General features: G+C 41.2%; 1 protein-coding gene across 15 annotated transcripts in view; it reads left to right on the top strand.

Annotated features, from left to right (window-relative positions):
- NFAT5 (nuclear factor of activated T cells 5) overlaps positions 1-16,465 on the top strand; it is a 55,537-nt gene that overhangs the window by 19,043 nt on the left and 20,029 nt on the right. For 6 of the 15 annotated variants that reach the window (XM_015640058.2, XM_015640060.2, XM_015640056.2 and 3 more), the window contains exons 2-3: positions 1,386-1,511; positions 12,379-12,937. In XM_015640058.2, the coding sequence (XP_015495544.1) occupies positions 1,454-1,511; positions 12,379-12,937 (617 nt within the window). In that variant the 5' untranslated portion in view covers positions 1,386-1,453. Of the gene's footprint in view, positions 1-1,385; positions 1,512-7,483; positions 7,597-10,015; positions 10,230-11,852; positions 11,915-12,378; positions 12,938-12,973; positions 14,124-16,465 lie in introns of those variants that run through there. The other 9 variants (XM_033517179.1, XM_033517177.1, XM_033517178.1 and 6 more) reach the window with 8 other exon arrangements.

Raw genomic sequence — 16,465 nt, 5'->3', positions numbered from 1 at the left:
CAAGTTATTGGGTGATTGAGAGCTTGTCTCTTTGGGCTGGTTCTTGGGGGTTTTTTGTTGTTTAAATAATTTATTTTTGACTTCCAGTGTGGTGAAGGTTCTATCAAGCCTTTTCCTTTAGAGGGATGCTTACATCCAAGACTCCCACAGGATAATTTTTTCTCAGGGAGCACATGATTTTTGCAGTAATCCACAAGCAGCACAATTCTAATCTTTGTGAGTAATTCCAACAATATGATAAAGACAGAGGGAAGGAAAAGCCAGCATTAGAATTGAAGCACATTCCGAAAGATCACAAGACCATTAAGAGCAAATCTTTAATTTCATGCTTCATTGATAAAGACCAAGTTACTTGAAATGTGGTCTAAAATATGACAGCCAGACTCTATCCTGAAACACCTGGTGAGCACACCTAAGGCTGCAGGTGTACAACAAGCTGGAATTGAGAGCTGTAAATACCAGAGGATGGAGCAAACTCTTCGGAGGTCTCCTGGGTAACACACAAGGAGGAAGAGAGATCAAACCCCTGGGATTAATACACACATGGGAGACACTGAGCTGTTGGAGCAAGCCCTGAGGAGGTCATGGATCGAAGGGCTGGAGCTCCTCTGCTCTGGAGCCAGACGAGGACAGCTGGAGTTGTTCACCTCAAGAGAAGGCTCCAGGGAGAGCTCAGAGCCCCTTCCAGCACCTGAAGGGGCTCCTGGAGAGGGACTGGGGACAAGGGATGGAGGGACAGGACACAGGGAATGGCTTCCCACTGCCAGAGGGCAGGGATGGATGGGGTATTGAAAAGGAATTCCTGGCCCTGGCACAGGTGCCCAGAGCAGCTGTGGCTGCCCCTGGATCCCTGGCAGATTTCAAGGCCAGGCTGGACAGGGCTTGGAGCAGCCTGGGACAGTGGAAGGTGTCCCTGCTGTGGAAGGGGGTGAGCAAGGTGAGCTTTAAGGTTGCTTCCCACTCAAATCCAGTCTGTGATTCTAAGACTCCATAGGATATTGTTAGGATGATGGTGCTAAATTAGGCTTTTTTTCCTTAGGAAGTCAGTTGCACAGTTGGAATTCTGAAAACAGGTTTGTCTCAGATTCTCACGTGATGTGCTGCCCTCAGCCCTTCGTTCTGGATGAGAACAGTTCCTCTGAAAGTTCATGAATTATTTCTTTGTTTGAACAAGTTTGTGTCCTTTGTTTTGGTCTTCAAAATGTGCATCTTAATGTTTGTTTGTTTTCTGAAATAAGTTTTTTTCATGCTACTATTTCCAAGCACTTACTGTGACATTTTCCAAAGGTTCAGAAAGGGTTGGGTTATAGCTCATATCTTTTAGACAAAAACGTTATTTTTCTTGTAAGACATGACTTTTTGATCAAGTTGTTTTTGTCCCACAGAATCTGTCTATGACCTTCTCCCAAAGGAGCTGCAGTTACCACCTTCCAGAGAAACATCCATAGCATCCATGAGCCAAACAAGCGGCGGTGAGGCCGGTTCGCCGCCTCCAGCTGTAGTTGCTGCTGGTAAGGACTCTCCTTTATTCTGGTGTTTCCTTAAAGTTTGTAACGTTCTGGCCAACATGAACAGTGCTGGCAAAGTTCTGAGTGTAAAAAAGAGCTTGTGGAGAAGTAACGGAGTTCATTCTAGGAGAATGTAGGTGATACAATTCAGCTGGGTGATCAAAAGCGCCAGGTATTTTACTTTAATGGTTGCTGTGTTTCATACATGCATCTCCATAAGAAATAAATTACCTGTTCCTCTATTCTGTCATGCCACAGAGGCAATTAACTCCTAGAATGCACTCTGTCTTCCAAGGAAATAAATCCCAGTTTGGAACTAAGGCAGAATGCTGACTGACTGTAAACCAGTGGATTCTAGTTAGGATAAAAATGGAATGGGAGATGACATTTTGGGCCATGAAGCTTTTACCAAAATGTCAGGAGGAAGAAAAGATCATGTTTTCCATTGGGGCCTGAGGAAGTGTAGTATTTAAACTCCTTTCACACACATCTCTAGTGTGAGGTGGTAAAAAAGCCCAGATACATGAGGATATAATATATATCAGCTGGAACTCTGTAAATGACCAGTGTAGTTATTTTTCTAATTGGCAACATATAAAAAAGAGGCATGACCTTTTAATCTGCATCCTTTTCTTATTCCCATGTTCTAGATTTTAAAGACTCTTGCTGACCTTCATTAAACATAAAAAAGTGAGGATCTAAGGGCAAAGCTTTGATCTGGAAGATTAGCCTCAGTGCTGGCTTGCATCTGGAATTTTTGTCAGTAACTTGTATATATTAGTACACATCTGTGCAATGGGGAAAAAAGATTGTTTTTCCCATTATAGATGTATATCTCCCTTCACTGGATGAGGGTTTTTTTATCATAATTTGATCCTTGTATTTCTTACAAGGTCATGTCCCACTTTTCTAATTGGCATTAAATTGTTGCTTGAGAAAAAAAATGTCTAAAGGGTGAGGATTCAGATAGCTGCATTATTCCTTTTCCTCTCTCTCAGAGCTCATATGCATTGGATGTTTGTGTGAGAATGTTTCCCAGATTTGCATGGTCCAGGAATCCTGATCAGAACCTGAAGTGGTTGTAGGTTTGTCAGAGAAACTTTACAGCACTGCTCACCATTCATGTTTTGCCAGACCTCTCCTGAGAACCTGTGGATTTAACTGTGCACAGTGGAACTTGGGCATTGAAAGAATTTGGTGCTTTTATTATATTGAAAGGATTTGATGTTTTTATATCACTTACTAAAAAAATAATTTGGGCATCTGTTTCTAAAATCAAGGTGCTTAATGATGGGTTTGGTTCATAGACAGCAGCAACCAAATCTTGTAGAAGCATGTATCCTAAAAACAACTGAACAAAACCACCCCACAAACCCTGTTACACTCTAAATCCACAGACAGACCTGAACTGCTAATTAATTCTGTACCTAACAGAAAAGACTTAAACATGAATGGAACTAAAAGTCTGTTGCCTCCAGGTATTTGGTGTCTGCCAACAGCCAGTCCAGATCCTTTAAAAAACCTGAGATGCGTTTATTAGGTGTGTTTGGGTTAAACTGCAGCACAAGTTTCTGGAATGAAAAAATTTAAAAATTAATGTTGAGGCTTCTTGTAAACACTGAAAGGAGACCTGATCATTCACCTATGAACACTTTTCAGTGTTAGAGAGCACAGAGGGTCACAAAGACTGAGCTGATACCAAGTTGAGAGCTGGGACTGTTCAGCGTGGAGAAGGGTCTGGGATGACCTTAGAGCTCTTCCAGTGCCCAAAGGGACTCCAGGAGACCTGGAGAGAGATTTGGGACAAGGGTCAGGAGTGACAGTTGCTAAAAATTCTGTTTAAACTGCCCCACCCAACAAGACAAAACCCCAGAGGAGCAAAGACCTGTTTGGTTTCCATTGCTGGTTTGAACATGGCACGTTCTGGCTGTGTTCTTCCTGTAGCTGTACCCCCTTGGTAGATAAAAAGGGTGGTTTACTATTTTCTTTAATTGTTGTGGGATTTCTGCAGTGTCTTTGAGAAATTGCCACCACACTTTCAGTCTGTTACCCTGCCTTGAGTAGTAATGAGAGGTCTGGCTGGGGTTTCTTCCCAGAAGAATTGTCCTGGGCTTTGTACAAACCAGGTGCTTATACAGAGAAGCAAACATACATTTTACACTTACATTTCAAAAGATTAAGATTGACTGTCATTTTCATGCATCAGATGTTTAATAGCAGAGTGTAGGGAGATTTTTGGGGAGCTGACACTGAACAGGAGCAGGGTAAGGAGGAAGGACTGGCAATCTCTTGTTCTGTATCTGAATTTTTTTCCCTTGTTTTGTGTCTTTTTTTTTGTCTTTTTTTTTCCTTTTTTTTTTTTTCCTTTTTTTTTTTAGTCTGGTCTTGCCTTAAAAAATCTCCTTTTTTAGGAATGAGAGGGAAATGATAGTTCAGTCTGGACAGGGCTGTAGGGAATCTCATTTACTCTTGTTTTTGAAAGGAAGGGCTAATTTGAACAGCTACCCACACTATGTAGAATTCCCCTGCAGATTTGATTACTCTGGATAATGAGAGGATTCTCCGACAGGGATTGATCCAAAATGTTCAGAGCTTTTTACTACTCCTCTAGTAGTTCACACAGCTTGTTCTCTGCTTCCTGAAATGCAGAGTAAGACAATATCTGGCTGAAATTCAGCTTACTTGAGGCTTTTTTTCACCTTGCTGTGGGGTTTTGTCCCATATAAATCACATTGTAGGTTGGAAGTACTGCTGCAGTTAACTCCTGGTTTTTTTGGAGGAGCAGGATAGGCTGGTTTTAGCAGCAATGACCTCACAGGGACAGACTTCTAGTTCTTCTTCCATTTGGAAATTTGTTTTGTGATTTACAGAACAGTTGTAAGAGTATGAAAATGGAATGTTGCTGATTGGATTTTCATTAATTTGTTAATAAATGTGTATCTCCTATTTATTAATCCAGACAAAAGGTGTTACCCACTCTCTGAGTATCAAACAGACAAGTATGATTTCATAGAACTCTGGGATTTTGAGCTGCTATCTCAAGCTTCTAATTCTGTAGTTCTGGAAAACAGAAGGGAGGGAATGGATCTGTTCTTACCCCTGGAAACCTTCTCTGTTCTCGCTACTTGAATTCCAGTCTTTGTTCAGGGGACAGGAAAAGGAGGATTTTGCCTGGTGCAGCACCATAAACACATTAAATATGAATCATCTCCAGACTCTGGAAATGCATGAGGGTGTCATGCTGAGAAATGTCATTGTGTGCCCTGCCTGGAGATTTTACATGAAATAAATGTGCCTGAAGCTTTCCCAGTGCTCCTGCACGGGGTTTGTGAGCTCCAGTTGCAAGGAGCGATGCTCGAGTCTCTTCTCAGTTGGTTCTAAAAGGCTGAACAAATTTTTGGTTTTGATCAAGATGCCTTGAACCTTAAAATGCTTAAAATTCACTCTGCCAATTTAAGTCCTTTCTCAAAGGTATCTTTCCAGCTTGTAGGTAGCACATTGTTCTTGTCTTTGGGGGATGATCAGGAGTATTTTCTGTCATATTCTTTAAATGAGTGTTGCTTTTTCATCTTTTATCTCCAGTGCCAGGAATGCTCAAACCTTCTGAACCCCAGTGAACTGTTACAGAGATTCACTTTTCCCTTCTCACCATCCCTTGTTCTTCCTGCAGCAAAACTTGGAATGAGGTGCTTCATCTTGTAGATGATCTCTCAAGCTGCTTTTCATTTCCCACAGAGGCAAATATACATATATATTTCCATATTTTTTGTATTGCTGTCCAGTTTCCAGTTCTTAGTCCCCAGTGGAATTCTCCAGAGTGGTGTTCTTGCTGCAGCAGAAGGGGAACAGGTTTTGTGCTGCTGAAATGTATTTACTGATCTCTTCTTTTGCATTCTCCATATTGAGATACAATAAATCTGTGATGTAGTGAAGTCTTCTGGCTCCCAAACGCCTGTGATTACATCCTAGGAAAATAGGAGGTAAATGATCAAACTTTATCTTTTTGTGATCAATTTTATGCTTCTTTTTATGCTTATTTTTAATTAAAGGGACAATCTACTTGTCCAAGCAGATGTAATTGGCTTTTTTGTTTGGAGTTGTGATAGAAATGATGCCATAAGTGTCTTTGCTAATTTTAATTAGGAAAATAAGGCTTTGCTTCTGAATTGCTACTTTAGAGACGTGGATGAAGATACCTGCATTGCCTGTGGGGTAGAGACTGGGTGCTAAGGGGTTGTGTTTTCTGCTGCCAAAATAAGGCTTTTTCATCCTTCTCCAACAGAAGAGTCTAATGAAGCCTCAAAATGGAGATGGGTTTGTTTTGGTTTAGTTTTCCCTGAATAGCTTCTCAGGCTTCTTAATTTTTATTTTTACTGAAAATATTTTGTTCAGTTGTCATCCTTCCTGGTGTCATTAGTCAGTTTTTCCTGTTAATACAGAAATAATTACCAGAGATTTCAAAGGGGATCTCAGTGCAGTCCCCAGTTCTCTTATCCTGAGCTTACGATTGCTCGTTGTAAACAAATGAGCAGAAAAAAAAAGATTCTTCTTTGTAGTTGGTCTCCAATGCCTGTAAAAACTTCCATTTCTTTGTAGGCTTTTCCCTTCCTCTTCCCACCGCCCTCCCAGTTGGAAATGCCTTCCTGTCATTTCCAGGAGGATGTCTTCCAGGGATTTCTGTCTGCAGCACTCACGAGTCAAATACTTCTTTCTTACACAGTGAACTTCCAGCAGACCCTGACACTCGTTCAGAGCTCACCCTCCTGCTGCTCTTCATGGGCTTAAGGGTTTCTCCTGGGAGTTCATGTCCCAAAAGAGCCGTGCTGGAGCCCAGTCTGGAGAGGCCAGGTTGTGATGAGGGTCAGCTTAGCTTGGAGAGGTTCCTTCATCATTCCAAAGGGTCTTCTTGTGACACATCATTGCTGAGATAAAGATTTCTCTTACTGTTTCCATTTTATTGAAACATTTTAGGTGGGTTCTCTCCAAATTGAGTTGGAATATCCCAGTTGTAGGGGGTTGTGTGTGTGTTGAGGGCCTTCCTCCTCCACAAATTTCCTTAGAATTGCGTATTTATATTGTTGTTCATATCTAGTTCATAACGTTTTTCTAAATCATTTCTTTTCAGTCTTCACGAATTTCAAGTCTGGTTCACATTGTTCTAAATGAAATTTATTTTCAGTCTTTATGGATTTCATTCAGTCAGTACAACAAGTTTTCTAGAGCTGCTCAGTCAAACAGAAACTGTTTCATCGTTCTGTGAGGTTTTTTTCTTACGGCAATTCCTTGCATTAAATGGCTGCTGTTATTGGATCAGAAAGACTTGAGATCTCATTTGGGACAGGAGAATTCCCTGTTCCATAAGGAATAATGGAAAACCAAGGCAGTGAGGGGCAAGAACAATCCACTGTGGCACTGCTTGGCCACCTTCTTCTGCAGCAGCATCGTGAAGGCCAAGGGCAGTTCTGGATTTCTTAGGAAAAACCCACCCCTATATCTGAAAGATAAAATAATTTGTTAAATTGAGGTGTTCTTTGCCAGATCCATCGATCCTAACACCTCATCCAGGGATCTGGGGTGGCAGGCAGGGCTTGGAGACAGCAGCTGTGGGTCCCAGAGTTCTGCCTGCTTGCAATCAGCCTTTTACACGGAGTGGGAAGGATCTAAGATCCATGGAATTGGTGTGTGTGAGCCACTAACAAAAGTCCTCCTTAGATACCTAAACTTGAGTGTTAATTGAATAATGGGAGTCATAACAAAGCCATTGATTGATGTTTTTACCCAAAGTATAATAATACACTGCTTGGGTCAGCATGGGAATGTAAAGGGGAATTTACACTGTTGGGCTGAATGTAAATTAAATTAACCTACCTATCTTGAATCTAAGTGTGTTTAATAACTGGTGAATTGGATTGCTTTATGATATTTGCTGGGATGCTAGTTTTTTTCTCTATTAATACACTTAACTTGCATTCTAGCTTCGCCATTCAGAGACAGGCATCGAGTGGTGGGTTGTGTGACAGTGTCTGTCAATAGTGAAGACAAATAGTGCCAGAGACACTTAACCCATCCAATCTCACCCAGGGTATAGGTCGGTCTTGTTTTCAGACTTCTTCATAAGTCTCTTTTCTTTCTTTCTTTTTTTAAATTTTTTTTTAAATTTTATTTATTTTTTTTTGTTTATTTCTGAATAGTGGATTGATACTGATTTGAAACTAAACTTTTTGGAAAAGTTTTTGACATGACACCAGTAATACAAGAAGAAGAAAAGTAGAACCCCAAGTTTGGCATGTGAGGTGTTGAAAGCAGGTTTGCAGCCACTTTGTAAGTTCTGGGTTTTACCTTGAAAACCTTTGACAACACAGAGGTTGATGGTGAAAATTTTGCACAGTTTCCTTCTGGCTCTGTCCTGAAATTGTTCTTCTGTGTCCAGGGGTTCAAATAAACCAATTAACATAAAAAAATCTTACCAAGGACGTGACATGTTAGATAAATTAACACATTTAATAAAAGCTATACTTCACATATTAAGCTTATGCATCACTTAATCCTCACCCTGTGGGTGAGTTTTCATTTTTGACACTTGTTTTCTGCACAGAACATAGAGGATACCATGGGATCCAGAAGAGGTTCTGAGAAAAAAAATTAGTCCTTTAATGGCTTTTTGTTTGTCCTGGCTGTCCATGCACAGGTGGCTGGAAAACTTGTGAAATCAAAAATATCTTCAGTTTATTTATTTGTCTTTATAATGTTAAGCTTTCCAGTCTGGGAAATGACTTCTATTGCAATTTAAAAGCAAAGTCATCAGGACACTGTTTCTGTTTGAGGACTTGGTAATCCTTGTTGTATTTGAAAAGAGTGAACAAGGATTTCAGGATTGGCTCCACACAAGTGTTAACTGAAAAGGCTCCCTCAATGCCAAATAGTGATTTTTTTTTTTTCCTCTTCTGCCTTTCCAAACTTTTTGTTTTTTTAGAGGCTGAATGCCTCGTTTGACTTGACAGGAGAATAGGATATAGAAAATATGTCATTGCCTTGGTTGCTAATGCAGGAGGTAATAAATTTTCTTTTTTTTCTTTTTCTGTTTTTGGTACTGAAAAGAAAAAGCCTGCCCTGGTTTGCTCACAGGGACACTCTTTGCTATGTGCTCCCTTACTTTTAGTCCTTGTGCTGGACTGATTGATACAATTCTGCCTCTTTTAGGGGAGAAAAACTTGTAGCACAGGCAACAAAATCTGAATTGGTTCTTCCAGCTCCCTTTGATGTTACAGTGATGGCAGTGAAGAGATTCAGGAGGTTTAGTTTCAACAGTGATCACAGTTGCTCTAATGTGGAATATTCTTTTCTCTTGTTTTTTATTTAAAAAAGGAGAAAAAACCCCCCACCTTGTGATGCTGATGCACATTTCATTTCTATTCCTGAGGCTGCACACTTGCCATGACAAGCACTTGGCTTCTGTTCAGTGTCATTGCTCTGAAAGCAAGTTTGATTTTGAGACTGTGTTAAATGAAATATATTCAGTCTTCTATTTCAAAATGTACCTACTCACTCAAAAATACATATATGTATTTGTCATTGCACGCACTGTTAAATTGCAAATCATGAGCCACCTGTACCAATTCCCATTAATATGTGTCTAAAGAAAGTAAAATAAAAGGAATGCTCAAAGTTGGGGAAGGTGTGTGTATGCTCTCACCTTATAAAGCAACACAAGTGAAGTTAAAATTATTAAGTGACTTATTTTCCAAAATGCAGCATGTTCATCCAAGGAATCTCTTTTGGGTGTCAGATACAGGTGTCACTGGCTTTGGAATAAAATGATGGGCCCAAATGGGAGCCATGTAAAGCACTGTTTATTCATTGCAGTACCATGGTGAATTCTTATTTGATTGACCCAGTTTATTTATTAGTTCAAAGGAAGATGAGTTGGCTCAAGGCCTGCATACTCTGAGAAAACATAGATTTCACCGTTTCTTAATATTTTTGTAACTTAAAACGTTACTGAAGCAATTACTAATGTATCTAATTAATGCCCCCAAAAGTTTTTAAATCTGTAAATTTGCTTGTTCCAATACAGCCAGTTTGTTCCATTTGCTGTAGTATTTATCATACTTTTTTATTCATGGGCGGTAATGGCATTAATTTATTATATAAGGCTAAAGAGAGGTTTTCTTGCCATTACAATTCAATTTGGGTTTATTTACAAAATCTAATTTTATCATTACACAGGGGCATCTCTGGTAAATGGAGGAGAGTGTAACCAATTTATAATGGGCAGTGTTTATTCACTTTTTAAAAGTATAATAGCCCTCGTACACATATTCATACATATAAGTGCTTTTTAACTCCCAGAAAAAGAAAGAAGTTGTTTTGGAGAGCAATAATGATGATATTGCAATAATGATAATATTTCACAATGCTGCACCCTAAAACAACACTACCATCACCAGCTCTTTTAGCTTTGTGCTGAAAAGCATTTGGTTCAGTGATATATTTATTTTTTTCCCTAGGAAAGTGAGGGAAAAGTGCAGGTTTTGCATTCCTGGCCAGGAGATGCACTGAAGCACCAGCTGAGCCCAGTGCTTGGTGTACGTGGCCCACGCAGAGCTGAGCCTGGAGTGTCCAAGGTTTTCTTACACTCCCAGGATTGATGTGAAAAGATAAATCTGATATTAATCTGTTGGAGGAGGAGTCCTGCAGTCGAAGCCCTGCTGCCTGTTCCATGTGTGTAATGATTTCATGGTCTGAGTCCCTGTCCCACAGCCCCCCACGTGCCCTCGCTGCCTCGGGCTCTTCCCTCAATTCATTTACTGACCTTTCCTGGGGCAAATCCTGGGATTCAGCCCCCAGTCCTGCAGCTCAGCCAGCTGCTCCAGGGGCTCCCTGGGCACACTCCTGCTTCTCTTTGGAGCTGTAAGTGATGGATGGAAACCAATCCTCTCTACCAAAACAAACATCCCAAGTAGCAACGGGCTGTCTCAACTCAAAGTGGCTGCAAATCAGCTCCTAAATATTGTCACTGAAATGAATATCTAGATTTAATAGTTCTTGCCAATCCTATAAATGTTTTTGAAAGAAGCATTGCATTAATGCATGATATAGAAAGGAGAAATTTGCCTTTAAATTGGAATGCAAAGTGACTGAATTCTCCAGTTTCAGCCACTGTATTTGCCAAAGAAAAAGCTGGAAAATGGAACTGGTATCATTCAGCTGCTCCTGGTTCACTGGGAGGCTGGGGGAAGTCAGAATAGTTTATTGATAAACTGTTATGTATTGATAAACTAAATTTGACAGTCTGAAGTGATTTAAGTTTGCTTTTGCGTTCATTTAGCAAAGGAAATCTGTAGAAAACAGTAATGGTTTAAAATTTCTTTATTATCAGTCATTGATGCTCCTGGTAATTCCCAGTGCAGTAAAGTTGGCTGAGTTTTACTGTTAATTAAACGTATGTATCATGGCTGAACATACTTTATTCTGTTACTTCTAAATAATTAAAACTGTATAGAATAGTCCAACAGTCTCTAAATCTTTTAGACTTGAGAGACTATTATAATATTTTGGATTTAAAAAAAATCCCAAGCAGCAAAACAGAAAACATCACTTTCCTCTTAGTAACAGGGATTACCCGTTTGTCAGCAGTAACTAGCTGAACAAACATACTGTGTTATTATGTATATATTTAATGTACAATGTGTTTCTAAAATTAGGTTATTTCAGTGCTTCTGGTTTATCAGGTGTGGGTGGCAGTGCAGAAATACAGAAAACAGGGTTGCCCCCCAGGAATCTAAAATCTGACTATAAAATTTAGTTATTCCTCAGTGAGCTACAGCTGATTGAAATACATACATATGTTTGCATGGCCTGCTTCCCCTGGGTTATTTAACTTACATATTCCATTGATTTGTCCATTAAAATTCTTCAATGGCAACGATTATGGTGTTCTCCAGAAATCTCTAGGGGTTTGGTTTAATAATTTTCATGTTTCTAAACCAAATTGAGCTCTGGGACTTCTGCAGAAGTCACAGTGTTGGAAATCTGTTTAATGTGAATTTTTCAGAGGTCTGTCCCAAGACGTCTCTGTGGAAGGGACCAATAAAGTGTGAGAGAAATTGATCCCAGTGACTGAATAAGTCAAATTACAGAAATTCCCAGGCCTTGGAGCAGCGTGTCTCCAACACAGATATTTCACCCCTGTTTTGAACCTTCAAAATCAACAGCTCGCTCATAGTGACTGATACCAGTTCCATTTTGCCTACCAACTCAGTTGATTTTATATTTTATTTCTCATTTATGATGGAATAATCAGCAGCTCTTTTTCTCATTTATTTTCTCATATTTTTATTCCAGGATTTGCCTCTGAAGCAGGGAGTGTCTGCATTAAAAATGACCTGTAGTTCTCTGCTTCATAGGTTAGAAACTTATTTTAATATTTTGTGGCTAAGCACAGTCCCATCTTTTTCAAAAGAAGAAAAATTTTAAAAATTTTGAACAATAAATTGTTTAATTGGCATTGAATGTGGATTATAAGCACTTTGCTTTGGGGCTATTTTAGATGAAATGGCTTCTACACCAATAATTAGTCCAGCTGAGGCAATGAAAGCTCTGTTTACTCGCAGCCATTTGTATGAATTAACATTAAGTCGTAAAAAAAATTTGATTACAGTGGATCGTGCTAAGACTCGTTTGGACATTTCCAAAGCATTGGCTAGGCTGTGTTGCTTTAAGCACTTCCATTCCAAAACTGAACCAAATTCCAAACATTTCTTGGGGGAAAGCAATCGGTTCCTAAATCACCTTGATCTCACTGGGACTGCTATAGCCAGCGCACGCCCCGCCACGGGTCCTGTATTTACTTGTGAATTGTACACCGCAGATGCTTCTTCAGCTCCCTCCTCTTCCTCCATGGGCGGTGCTTGCAGCTCCTTTACCACCTCTTCCAGCCCTACCATTTACTCTACCTCAGTCACCGACAGCAAGGCTATGCAAGTGGAGAGCTGCTCCGCGGCCGTGGGGGTAAGTACCCGAGGGGTAAGTGAGCAGCAGATAACCGGGAACGCAGCCCCGCAGCAGCCGGCCACGCCGAAGCGCCACACAGTCCTGTACATCTCGCCACCACCCGAGGACTTGCTGGACAACAGCCGGATGTCCTGCCAGGATGAGGGCTGTGGATTGGAGTCAGAGCAGAGCTGCAGTATGTGGATGGAGGATTCACCCTCCAACTTCAGTAACATGAGTACCAGTTCCTACAATGATAACACTGAGGTGCCACGTAAATCGCGCAAGCGCAACCCAAAGCAGAGGCCAGGGATCAAACGCCGAGATTGCGAAGAGTCCAACATGGATATCTTTGATGCCGACAGTGCCAAAGCGCCTCACTATGTCCTTTCTCAGCTCAGCACGGACAGCAAAAGCAACTCAAAAGCAGGAAATGGGTTGGTATCTGCTTTTTTTTTTTTTTTTTTTTTTTTTTAAAGAAAGAAAAACATACTATCTCCATATGTAAACCCAAACTAATAAAAGGATCCCCGTGCCCCGACAGATGATCTGCTTAAGTTCTCACACAAACCCTTCCCTTCTGTGCTGTCCCTGTCATGTCCTAGCCCAGGATAAGTTCTTCCTGCCCCCAGAAATTGTGGCTACTCCATCCCTGGAAGTGCCCAAGGCCAGGCTGGATGGGAGCTACCTGGGCTAGTGGAAGGTGTCCCTGCCCGTGGCAGGAGGTGGAACCGGATCTCTTGAAGATCCCTTTCAACACAAACCACTCCATGATTCTAGGATAAGTTCTCATTAGACTTTATCTAGAAGATAAAGCTAAACTTTTCTGCAGCAATTAAATGCAGCACTGATGAGCTCATCTGTTCTTTAAGGGAAATTCCCAAAGGGCCACACAATTCCATTTATAAAATGACAATGAAAATGTATTTAAAAAGAAAGGCAGAGTGGAGTTGGTGCACCCTGAATGTTTTTTTGCAGGATTTTATGTGAGGATTTCAGTCTGTACACTTCACCTGCTGCTCTCTTTGTCAAATGGAGATAGGGATGGGGAGTAGAGGCTAACAGTTAATGTCTCATTAAGATTTCTCATCATTTAAATTATCGCTTGCTTTACTTGTTTTATGAAATGTTAAGACAATACGGTGAACCAGTTTTTGGTTTTTCCTTGTGAATTCACTTCTGTATTTGATTTTTTCAGAAATAAATCTCTAATGCTGTTTCTCTCTGTGCTTCTGGGTCGTGTGCGTGTGTCTGCGTGGGCACGCCTGGGTGGTGGCCCCTCATCTCCCACTCCACACTGTTCACTAAATGCATTCCAGTAGCTGCTTAAAGAGGACAATTCCATCAGTTTGCAAGAGTGTGTTGATACATTTCTTTTTCTATTTTATTTTTTAACTCGTTGCTTCTTTAGTACTTTTAAAGTGGTCAAATGAATAGATTTGGCTCTTTTATTTTGGGCTTTTTTGGGGGCAGGAGTGCATTTTGGTTTCACTTTTATGTCTGTGCTTGCAGTACGTTCTGACGTTCATCACAGCAACGATGAATATTAAAATTTGACTGATGGCAAAGATGATGAACTTCTCATATCCCAAAGGGAAAGAGCCTGGAGTCTGTATTCCCAGGGTCAGTGCAGTTCCATACTTAAAATTTCACTGTGAAAAGCAGTTCTGAGAACATGTCCTGAGTGTGCTGCTGCTTCCTGGGCATGGTGGCCTCTGGCCTCGGGGTTTTCACCAGCCAAAATCAATGGTAATAAAGTAAAATATTAGTACCTGGTAGACCCCCAGGGAGCTTGGCATGAGGAAAGTGCCTCCCCCAGCTCCAAGGGACCAGGCTCACCCTTACAGAGGGAAAAGCTTTATGGAGAGACAAGAGCTGTGCCACTGTAAGTGTGATCTTAGGGAGGTTTTGTAAACTCTGGAGGAATATGTGAGGTCTCAGTGTAAAAACAGAACAAGACTTCCCTGAAAACACTGGGCTGACCAGGGAAATCCATGGGTTCTGTGAGTGCAGAGGGGAAGAAAATGGAATATTTTCCTTTATGTGTCGCGGGCCCGACTGAACTGCAGAAAAACTCCCAGGTAACAGAACCGGCCTTGGAAATAAACTGGGATAAGAAGTGGCCAGGATCTTAGGAAACTTAATTTTGCCATTGGAATATGGAGATCTGGCCTTACCAATCTGGGTCACCGTAGGACTGGAGTTTTTTAAAGTTCCCAGCCTGGTGGAGCTCAGCCAAGGGAGTTCATTTACTTTTGGCTTAAAGAAAAGAGCAAGGAAAGCTGCCGTGCTCCGTGGTGAATGGAAATGGCATTTGCCCTTAAAGAGACAGTTATTGTTAAAGGCCAGGAAGAGAAAAAATATATTCCTGTGGAAACTTGGGGTTTGTGAAAGCCCTTTGAGAAGTGGATGAATTGGTGGTGATTCAGGACAGAGACTCAGGTTTCCGTGGTCTCACTTTCGCTTTCGGGTCTGCCCTGATGGCAGAGCAGGACCAGGCCAGGCTACTCAGGAGATCTGTTGGAGCAGATTCATAAGATCTACCACTTTCATTTTTTCCTTTAAAAAGAAGTGCTAGATTATTATTAGGATTATTATTAGGATATTTTGTCTGGTAACAATCAGATTATTAAACGTGTGCATATGAAATATACAAGTGTACAATTGCAGCATGAATAAACTGAATTAAAATTAGTTCATTAATTGAAAGGATGTATTATGTGATTTCATCCTTGTATTTTGAGGAGAAAGACCACTGAGAGCTTCTGGTGAGGGCTTTAATTTGCCTCCAGGTTCAGCTAGTTGATTGAAAATAGTGATTAAGTTTCTAGAGGAAAGACTAAAACAATTGTGGGGAGCATCTCTCTGCATAAATATGATGATAAAATATTAATATGCTGACAAAGTAGTTGGGATTTAAGGGTACAGTTCTCCTGGAGAGGTCAGTGTTAGTGTCACTGCTGAAATGTGGCACTGAGAGTGGTAAAGGTGAATTTCATTTTCATGGCCAGCTCTCCCAACATTTCCCTTCAAAATTCAACTACATCATGGTCTCCCCAGTGGCTGCACTGAGCAGAGTAATCAGGACTGCTTGGCAGGAAGATAGTTTTATTGTAAGATGGTATTATTATTATTTTGCAGGGTTTTGTGCTAGTTTTTATCTAGTTCCTGCCTCTGCTGGATACTGGTTGAGGATGAGTGTGGAAGGCAGCCAAGGCTGTGGCTGTGAAGTGCTTAACTTCATGGACAGAAAATGGGAATGGAAATATCCAAAATACCTATTCTGTCTGTTTTAACCCTTTTTATGTGTAGTGAAAGGTTTTGGAAGGCTTAATGGAAATAAGAGTGTGACAAATAGGATCTGTTGAATTAGGCAAAGAGTGACAGTTTTCAATTAAAGGAGGAATTTTTTGACAAGGAGGGTGGGGAGGCCCCTGGGTCCCTGGCAGTGTCCAAGGCCAGGTTGGACACTGGGGCTTGGAGCAGCCTGGGCCAGTGGAAGGTGTCCCTGCCATGGCAGGGGATGGGACTGGATGATCTCTAAAGGTCTCTCCCAGCCCACACTGTGCTGTGATTCCTTGGCTTTCAGGGCTGTGGGATGTGGTGAGCTTGGGGTGCAAAGGGTGAGCTTTCCTGGCAGGAAGAGGAGCAGGGCTGGGGCAGGGCTGGAATTGGGCACATGCTGAGGTCCAGGGGCTGCTCTGTCCACTGCTGGAGCTCTAGGAAAGGTGTGCAGCGTGTTTGTCATCTGCTAGTTGAGAAGAGCTGGGTCACCCCAGCTCCAGGTCAGTGAGAGCCTCACACAGTGGCAAAGCTCCCAGGGAACAATTGGGGAAAAAAGGCAGTTTTCACCCTTTTTGAGAAAGAAAAAATCCTGGATAAATTACTGCAGTAACTTGCATGTTGAAATGGGATTTGTTTTCAAGCAATCCACACCTGTCATTTAAAACTGTTTTCTTCCCAGG

The sequence above is a fragment of the Parus major genome, chromosome 11 (assembly GCF_001522545.3).
Source record: "Parus major isolate Abel chromosome 11, Parus_major1.1, whole genome shotgun sequence".
NCBI classification, from domain to species: domain Eukaryota; kingdom Metazoa; phylum Chordata; class Aves; order Passeriformes; family Paridae; genus Parus; species Parus major.
This window is presented reverse-complemented; position numbering and strand designations above follow the sequence as displayed.